Raw genomic sequence first — 10632 nt, forward strand, 5'->3', positions numbered from 1 at the left:
ACAAGTTCAGCTCTACATCAGTATCCCATTGGAGAAAACTAGTATTATTCCCTTCATCACTAAAGTCCACTTCATTTCCCAAATGCCTCCATGCACAGAAGACAACAGAAGTGTCCAGGCAATAGTGAGCGAGAAAGTCCCCTCAGCCTACCCAGGTTCTGCAGACCCGAGGCCTGGGATTTTGACTACAGAAAACACATAGTCTGTTTTTAAGGCAGCGAAGAAGAAACGGAACTGTGAGAATCAAGTCTACAGAGAAAGAAAATGGATTAGCAGAAAGAGAGTCAACTGAATCTGTCTGAGTCAGACGGGCCCAGTTTTACAAGACGAGGGGGGATAGCTGTGAAAACCATCAGGTTTTAAGGACCCCGACCTTGGGCGAGCCTCTCTTTGGGCTCCCATCAGAACTCAAAGCCCGTTCTAATCAGAGATTCCCATGGAGGTCTATGCCCTGGGTCTAACTGGAAAAAACTCTCCAGATTTCTCTAGGATTCCTCAGGACTCTCGTCCTGTTGACCACGAAAGGATTATTTCTGCCCCCAAAGTGACACCCTGGCTTCTGTGGAGGTGAGGATGTGTCTTCCTGTTACAGAAACAAAGAAACAAAAAGGACAAAAAAAGTATTGCATTTACAGACATCACATGTTAGTACAGATTGTAAATCTGGAGACGTTCCCTGGGGAAATTTGACAATGAGGCAGCCGCAGACCATGACAGGAAGCCAGGCCTTAGCAGCACTGGCTCCTGCCCCGGAAACAGCCGCGAGCACAGTGTCCGGGCGCCCCCTGGTGGTCACGGAGACCCCTGCAGGGAGGTTTGTGTCCCGGGCGCCCCCTGGTGGTCACGGGGACCCCTGCAGGGAGGTTTGTGTCCGGGCGCCCCCTGGAGGCCCTGCGTGCCCCTGCAGGGAGGTTTGTGTCTGGGCTCACACTGACCTCGCCTCACTGTGTCCCTAGTACAGTAATACACGGCCGTGTCCTCGGCTCTCAGGCTGTTCATTTGCAGAGAGGCGATGCTTTTGGAATCATCTCTGGAGATAGTGAATCTGCCTTTCACAGACGCGGCGTATTCTGCTGTCCCACCATAAGCTTTGCTTCTAATGAAACCTACCCACTCCAGCCCCTTCCCTGGAGCCTGGCGGACCCAGTACATGTAGTAGTCACTGAAGGTGAATCCAGAGGCTGCACAGGAGAGTCTCAGGGACCCGCCAGGCTGGACCAAGCCTCCCCCGGACTCCACCAGCTGCACCTCACACTGGACACCTGCAAACAAAAAGACACCACCCTGGTCAGAAACTGCCACTCATATCCACAGTTAGCCTCACTCATGTCTCCTCACACTCAATTTTTCTACTTCTCCATGAATCACCTTTCCAAACAGCAACAAGGAAAATCCAGCTCAGCCCAAACTCCATGGCTGGTGGTTTGTGTTCAGTGCTGATCACCAAGTGGAAACTCCTGGGAATCCCAGGCGGGGTCTCTTCTCCCAGAGGTGCAGAGTCAGGGCTGGGCTGGTTTTCATCAGCAGAGGGAGGACGGTATTTGCATGTCTCCTACTATATAGCAAGCTCTGGGGTGGGACGCCTGAGGAGAAGGCAGTACCCGGATAATATGACTGTGCCTTGCAGGAATTTGGTGACAATGGTGGTACTTGGAAAATATGCTGTCTTATTATAAAATTATACTGTGATAAACTCTTTGAACTGATAACCCTATTTTATTTTTACACATTTGTGTAAATTATGTTTTGTCGGAGTCAATGGTTTCTCCATGAAGTAAACCACACATGGAAAAAGGGCAAAGTATGTGTCTAAGGGCTCCTGTCTGGGATGAATAAGCCCAGATATCTGAGGCTGTGCTCCTCATCACTGGCCACGATTACCCCCTGAACCAACTCCAGGACACAGCTGCGGGTGCCTCGTGTGGTTGTGGAACCCACTTTCTGTAGTGAGAACATGTGTGATTTTGCTGTATTCTAGCATTCATCTAAAATACGGTGAGAACTAGGGTTAAGGCAGATAAGTTCTTAAGTATTTCTGAAATTTAATATACATTTTTCTGTCTTTCTATCACGCCTTTGTTGTCTAAATTTCCATTTGTTTGCTTGTAATAAATTTTGTAAGTTTTAGTTTACAGATAATAAACTTTCACACATTTAAATTGCACAATTGATAAATATGATGTAACCATCATTGTTATTAAGGTGGACAAGAGAATTCTCAGCATTTCCTTTTGTTCTTCTACACTGGCAAATCCTGATCTATACATTGCTGCCAAGTCATTTAGTTTATTAGAATTTATAGAAATGATATAACGCAGTATATATTCTTATTTGCTTGGCTTATTTTACTTAACATATATTATTCGATATTTTACCTTGTAGTTGGATATAGCAGACATTTATTTATTACAAATTTTGGGTAACATTCTAGCAAACAAATGTACCACAATTTGTTTTTCTATCAAGCAGCTGAACAATATTTGAATGTTTTATTATTCTGGGTCTTACTAAAAATCTGCTACTAAGCTTGGAAATGCACATAGAAAGGGAATATATTCTTATTTTTTACAACTGCATCAACAATAACATAAACATAGAAGATGGAACTTTGCAAATTTTCTTTAATGCTTTCAATAATTAATGTTTCAAAACACACAAGTGTGAAGTTCAGAGAGAAGCAAGTTCTTATAGAGAGTAACAAGAAATTTGTCAGCCTACGCAGTTTGTCAGCCTAGCTTGTCTTTCTTCACTCTCTGCTAAAATAGGCTAGAGACATTAAGATTAATACGTAACAAATTTGAAAATTAGAACAAGTCCCAAGTGAAGTCAAAGTTACTGTGTGGTTAATAATGTGGTAGACAGGAGTCATGGCTGGATACTAAAAGAGTGTTCACATCTATTTTATCTAGATTAGTAAAATATTTTGCATATCCATTAGGTAATAGTCCCACTGAGAGCCTTGATTTAACATTATTTCTTGACGAATAACACCTTGATAATACAAGTGGTGGTTATTAACTAATAATTTATATTATTAGTACAAACTTTCATTTAGGATAAATTCCTCTATCTGATGGAAAATCAGCCCAGAAGGCAGAAGTTATTGCACTTGTTAGAGATTGTCGGTTAACTGAAGACCAGGATTAAATACAGATGTCCAACAGTAGTACAGAATTTTAAACTGTGCTGCAGGCAGAGGAGGTTGTTAAATCTTCTGGAAGCCCCATCAAAATGGACCACAAGAAAAGACACTTTTAAATAAATTCTTACATTCTAGAGACCTCACATATAAATTTGAAATGGAATGCAAGCAAAGAGAAAAAAAACTAGTATGGAAACTAGAATAATGTTATGGCGCATCATTTCTACAAATTTTCAATCTTAACCTGGTGCGTAGTATTATCTAAACGTAGACGGCATTGCCATTGTTCATATCATACAGGATCAACCCCACTCACAATATTCTTAATATGTTGAAAAAATGGCATCACTAAATTGAAAAAACATAACAACTTTAATAAAATATGGAAACTCTCTTGGCCAAGAGTTATCCCACTAGCATATGGCATCAGGGTCCCTCCCTCAGGACACAACAGTTACTACCCTATAACTTGGGAGATGGAAGATACAAACATTTAGATATTTTACCCTCATTGCTCCCCTTCATCCTATTGCATGCATGTGTTACACAATATTGAAAGTAATTTTGTATTATACTCACTTCAATCACCAAAAGTTTAAGGTTGCCTTTTTATGTCTTCTAACAGTATTTTGTGATCTTCAACCATGAAATTACGTATGTTGGAAAAAAATCAGGAAAAATTCTGCTGTTGAAACAAATCAGAATAAATTTTATCAGGTAGTATTAACCAAAACGCTACAGAAAAAATTAAGGCAGTCAATTCTTGGGTTGATATTTTGCAACTAAAGAATCAGTTCAGACGGAATGTGGTGGCTCATGTCTATAATTCTACCACTTTGAGCAGCAAAACCAGGGGAATCACATGAGACTAGGAGTCGAGACCAGCCGGGCAATATTGAAGACCCCATTTCTATGAAATAATTTTTTAAAGCAAATCAGCTGGGTGTTACGGTGCACCCCTCTAGTCCTTGCTACTCAGGAGGCTTATAAAGAAGGATGGTGTGAGCCAGAAGTTCAAGGTTACAGTGAGCTACGGTTGACCTACTGAACTCCAACCTGTGTGACACAGTGAGAGCCTATCTCTAATTACAACAATAATAACTAAGAATTTTACACAATTGTAAGGCATCTCAAATAGAAGGTATTAAACTGAATATCCTCAGGAATCCTCTGGCACTTGTGATGTTTTGGAGCAGACAGCTCACCTAAGACACTCAGAATAAGCGGATGATTTTAGATAGTGAAAAGCCTCCATACAAGACACTGAAACAGGACTCTTGCATAATCCCCTGCCCCGTGCCTTTCACCTCTTTCTCCTCATTTTCCTCCTTTTCATTATGACTTGCTTATTCTTCTTGTTTTGCATAGACTTGGTTTTTGTCCACCCATATTGGACATTGATATACTTTTATTCATGTTTTTATAGTAGCTACATAGAATAAGTCATCAGACTGTTGTTTTGATGTCCGACTGCTGATAATTAAAGGCTCATTCCTCCATCATCTCCTTTCTTTCTGACATGAGGTGAATCTAGTTAGCAACCACAGGAACTCCCTCATTTGATGCCATTTGGAGGTTCAAATCCCAGAAACTCATTTCTGTGAGACAGAGCCCTCACTTTGCCTCCACCACAAAGCCCCTATAGGAACCCTGAGCTAGTCTCCTTTCTTGTTCTATTGTGCCATTTTGGACATTCCTGAGAGACCAGCACTACTCTCCGCAGACACCTCCAGAGGTAATTAACCTTTCCATATTCTTGTGGGGGAGTGTGCGGCACCCACAGATGCGACATCCACACTACATTTCAGTTGAGATCCCTTGGACTTTTTATGGTGTCAAATAGAACAAATGCTGTGAGCTTGGTGTCACGGCTCCTAACCACAGGACACACCTGTTCCCTGGACCAACTCCAGACACACACAGCCGGACATGCCTGGTGTGGTTTGATTAACACCCATTATATAATGAAATCATGACAATATTTTGTTGTATTCTAGTGTTTCCCTAAAGATATAGGTCGGCTTAGGGTTTATTCATGTTTATATCCAGGAGTCTTTGATTTCTTATATATATTTAATTAAATCTTTAATTATGTGTTGAGAAATTTAACATTTCTTCAATTTGATGGGTGAAGTCCTTATGCCAATGTTCTGTGATTTTCTTTTTTTATTTCTCATATATTTTATTCATCTCTAACTTATTTTCTACCATATTATGTGTGTTTAAATTTGGAATATTTTAATGAGGTGAAATTAGCAAATAATAGACCTCCCATAAGGTGTACAATTTGACAAATAGTGACATAACCATTACCTTTCTCAACACAGGAAAAACTCAACTACCCTCAAAATTTCCTCTTGTTTTCCTGTAATTTCTGGTTCCTACACTTTCCCTTCTCACCCCATGCCCAGAGTCTACTACCGGTTTGCTTTATGTAACTTTAGATTAGTATTAATTTTATAGAATTTGTATGTATGTACTTGTATTCATTTGTCTTATTTGACTCATCATACGTACTTGTGAATTCACCCTTGCTGTTGAGCATATCCAGCAGTACCTGATTGTAACAGTGGGTGTTTTTCCAGTGAATGAATTTACCACAGTTTGTTTATGATTAAGCTGCTGATTGATATTTGGATTGCTTTCAGTACCTGGGTATTTTTTTTTAAAGTTGCTGCTATCTTAGAGAAATACACAGCTGAGAAACACAACGTTCCTATTCTTACAGCAATATGAACATCAGCTAAACCAGAAAAGCTGCACTATAATAAATTGTCTTCAATACATCGGGTAATTGAAGTTGTAGAATTTTGTGTGTGTGAGAGCTTGTGAGTGAGAGAAAACGAGGGAAGAAGTGAGAAAGAAGAGAAACAGATCCTACATAATTGACCATAATTTGTGAGGTGCTCAAATAAATACAGGGACTCAGCGTCTTCAAGGAAAAGGTCCACATAAGATGGAGAGGACGTCTCGATGCACCTACGTATGGCTATATGTTCATATAAATTCCACTTTCTAATAATACAAAGAATCACATACATGAGAATAAATGGGTGTCCAGTGGTGAAATATGATGGTGATGCCAAACCCCATCTCCAGCACCTTTTCCCCCCATTGCACCTGCCTTGATGTGTCCAGAGCGCCCCCTGGTGTCCTGAGCTTCTCCTGCTGTTCCCGAGCTTCCCGGCAGGGAGGTTTGTCTGGGCTCATGATGTCTTTCCCTCGCTGTGACTTTGGCATAAAAATTCTTGCTTGTGTACTCTTGGCTCAGGTAGCTCAGCTGTAGGAAGAAACGTTTTTTGGATGTGGATCTGGGGATGGTGACTGGACTTTGAGGAGTGGGTTGGATTGTGCACTCCCTCACGACCTGTGCACCTGATTCGCTCCAGTCCCTTCCCTGGGGCGCTGATGGATCCAGCTCCAGCAGGAAGCACTGGTTGTGATGGAGAATGCAGACATGGCACAGGTGAGGGAGAGGGTCTGTGAGGGCTTCATCAGGCCAAGAGTGCACTGAGAAACACAGATGTTGGCATGCACAGGTTCTGAACAACACGTTGAAATTCACAAATATACATATTTTGATGAGAATGAAGAGTTCAATTTTTTTTAAATGTCTTGGTCCACTAGAGAAAATAGTAGATTCTGAGGATAGAATTAGACAAATATATGGTCACATTTTTTTCTTCAAACTTTCAACCAAATAAGGAAGAGAAACTGCTGTCAGGATAATGGGCATTGTGTTATTAGCTCTATCTAACGTAACAGTGATTTTCAGAATAAAGTTGACATGTGACAGCCTAAAGGATGTCCTAATACTGAATCCAACATTAGACCTGAGCAGCAATCACTGGCAGTGGAGGTCTCCTTACGTGAGGAAACATCTGACTCTGCAAACTTCACATGGGAATCTCTGCAGGCCCTTAGTTGTACAGGACCCTCTCCTCCCTCAGACTCAGAGTAAGGACAATGTGCTCTTTATCCGGGGGAAGCGAGGATTAGCGGGTGGAAAGAACCAAACTCACTCTAATCAATATCTCTGTACTTGGACAGAAACCAAAGTTTAAAAAAAACCATGAACTTGGGGTAAAGTAGGAAATCACAATTGTTTGCAGGCTGCCTGCTTGCTTCTCCGGTCATCTAAGAGAACCAAGTATGACCAAGTTTTCTTATGTACATTTCCATAAACGGTGTTTCCACTCTGAGAACAGACCTCCCATACCTCCAACATCAGGGAGCACCTGGACCAGGCACCCAGCACAGTTCTCTGACATCATCACCCAGTTTTTGACAAAGAGACACCTGGAGCTCCTCCCAAACAATGACTGAGCACACAGCAGGTTCCTGATGGGCAACTAGGCAACAGCAAGAATGAATGGCCTAGATGGACTTACCTTGGACCACTGCGTTGTTAGGAAGCTCCATCAGACTCCCACCCTTCTCCAGCACTCGTTGTGAGATTGACATAGTGGACTGGCAGTGTCTACAGCCTCACCCAGCCTCCCACACATTTTTCTGCCTCTTGCCTCTCCCTCAGACTCCACCAGCTCACCTCACACTAGACACCTACAAACATAGGGACATTTTGGTCAGAAACTGCCACACATAATCAATGTTTGTTTTCACTCATATCCACTCACACTCAATATCGCTAGTTCTCCATTATTTGCCTTTTAAAATCGCAACAGGAAAAACCCAGCTCAGCTCTAACTCTGTGGTGAGCCATGTGTGTTCAGAGCTGATCATCAAATCAAAACTACTGGTAATTCTGGACTGGGGCTCTTCTCCCAGAGCTGTAGGGTCAGGGCTGGGAAGGTTTTCATCAGGAGAGGGAGGACCCTATTTTCATGGCTCCTCCTTTGTAGCAAATGCTGAGGTGGGAATCCTGAAGAGAGTCCAGAGCAGATACGAGACTCCTGGAGGGGTTTAGCGGTGATGGCAGCATTTGGGAAAATATAATTTCTTATTATGTGATTTTCCCATTAAAATTACTAAGCACATATTCTTTTGTTTCATTTTATGTATTTGTAAAAATAGAAATATAACTGTATTAACAAACTTTAAGAAATATGAAGGGATAAATAGAAAACAATAAAAGAGAGGAGACTTCAATACCTCATCCTCAATCATGTATATAATGTCCACAAAAAAATTCTTAGGAAGCCACTAGACTTAGACACCACTGTTGGACAAACTGACCTAATAGACATTCCAAACAAGTGCAGCGTAATACGCAGCTTCCCATGCACGCAACAGATACTCTTCATGATAGGTTATATGTTAGAGAAAAAATGACTCTCAGCATTTAAAAAAGTCATGCCAACCTTTCTCTAACTTTTTCAAAAATTCATGAGGTGCCAACCTTCTAAACTCTTTCTAAAAGGCTACAATTACCATATTACCAGTAATAGACAAAGGCAAAAGAAGAAAATTCAACCTCAGACAAATATTCTTAATATATACAAACAAACTACTCCCAAATAATAGTCAAGTAAGCTCTACAAGATTTTGAAAGGATCATACATCATGACAAACTCAAATTTATTTTTGAGATGCACGGGTAATTCAATATCCTCAAATCAATAAATTTGGTGTGCTAACATAAGAGAATAAAGAAAAAAATGCCATTAACTTCTCACCAGACACAGAAATAACATTTAAAAATACAAGATTTTGTAATAAAAACTCTAAAATGTAGGATCAGAAGAATATAACCTGTACATAATAAAAGTCATTATGAAAAGTCATACATATTATCATACTTAATAGTGAAAGGTCAAAATATTTTGCTATAATATCTGTAACACGATAAGAATAAACTTGAAGGCATTTTACTTCCAGATTTAAAAAGCAATTACAAAAGTAGAGCAATAAATAAATATACAGTGAGAACTCAGAAATAACCTGATGTATTGATGGCAAACTGATTTTCAGCACGAGAACCAACAATACACAATCAATAAATCAAAGTCTCTCCCTGAGAGGGTGTTGGGAAAACTGGACTTACACATGCAAAGAATTAACAATTTTATGTTAGAATAAACACAAAAATTCACTCCAAATGGGCAAAATAGTTAAATGTATAGCCTGAAATTGTAAAAATTTCCCCACCCAAAAATAATATTCTTAACGATTTCCTATATTTCACATTATAGGCACAGACAACAAAAGCAGAACTGAACAAGTGGAACTCCATCGAAACAAAAACATTCTGCACAGCATGGAAAAAATTCCAACCTACAGAATGGGAGACTATAATGGTAGCCACACATCTGAGAAAGTGGTAATATCCCAAATATACATGCATCTTCTACAACTCATTAGCAAAATCATAGTTATCTAAATGTAAAGTTGTCAGTATTTCACCTTGAAAAAATTAGGAACATAGATCTCATGTTAAATGTTCTTTTCTATGGGTAATCGTAAGTTTCACGGTATACATTGTTAGGGTAGATTTTGTAGTTATTCAATCCAACACTAATATAGGTGGTACTGGTGAATGTACTTAATAGATGTTATTAAAACCATCATCGGCCCATCATGGTGTTTCACAACTGTAATCCTAGCACTTTGGGAGGCCCAGGCAGGTGGATCACCTGAGGTCAGTGGTTGGAGACCAACCTGATCATCGTGGAGAAACCTCACCTCTACTAAAAATACAAATTAGCTGGGAGTGGTAGCACATGCCTGCAATGCCAGCTACTCAGGAGGCTAAGGTAGGAGAAGTGCTTGAAACCAGGAGGCAGAAGTGGCAGTGAGCTGAGATCGTGCCATTGCACTCCAGCCTGGGCGACAGTGTGAGACTCTGTCTCAAAATAAATAAATAAATACATAAAATAAAACAAAAATAAAAGCTGTCATCAGCTGAGTCTAGGTTGTGTAGACTGTCATTGATAAAAATGGGTGGGTCTGATTCCATCGGAGCAGAACTGGAGAAAGTGAAATTTCGTGGTGATTCAGCAGCTTCACCTCTTTCTGGAACTTCCAACCTGCACTTACTGATGGACGATCTTATGGACACTGGATATTCCTAGACATCTCCAAAAATTTTCAACCTTTATTCTCACAGAAGAGTGGCGTGTTCATCTGTAGTGTGTCAACCCTAAATAACGGACAGAGAGAGACCCTAAAATAGAATAATACTTATTCTAGGACGTGTATTACAATGGAAATATGTATGGGTGCCTTCAGGTTGGTAATGGAAGATGAAGAATGAAGAAAAAATGTGGAGGGTTACACAAGCCGTTTTGAGATAATTATCCTGGGCCAGAAGAATCAGTAACAAGGGTGACATCGGCGTGAGGTTGAACAAGCAGTTGCTGGGCAGATATACTTGGAGAAGTAACTCTTAAGGTTGTGGTTGCCTTTGTGCAAGGTTGTGGTTGTGCAGAGTCTCTTGACGATAGTTCTGTTACCAGGAACAGAACCCTCCTTCGTGACCTCACCCAGCTTCATTTATTAGGGTTTTTTGTTTTTGCTTTTGCTTTTTTTTT

General features: G+C 40.4%; 1 gene segment (V, D, J or C); it reads right to left on the minus strand.

Moving 5' to 3' along the window:
- Nucleotides 1-457: 457 nt before the first annotated feature.
- LOC105535263 lies at nucleotides 458-1447 on the minus strand. The segment is given in 4 exon segments: nucleotides 458-583; nucleotides 710-834; nucleotides 936-1262; nucleotides 1369-1447. Coding segments are annotated over 4 exon segments (624 nt in total).
- Nucleotides 1448-10632: the final 9185 nt, after the last annotated feature.

Source organism: Mandrillus leucophaeus, unplaced genomic scaffold (assembly GCF_000951045.1).
Source record: "Mandrillus leucophaeus isolate KB7577 unplaced genomic scaffold, Mleu.le_1.0 Scaffold1435, whole genome shotgun sequence".
Classification (NCBI taxonomy): Eukaryota; Metazoa; Chordata; class Mammalia; order Primates; family Cercopithecidae; genus Mandrillus; species Mandrillus leucophaeus.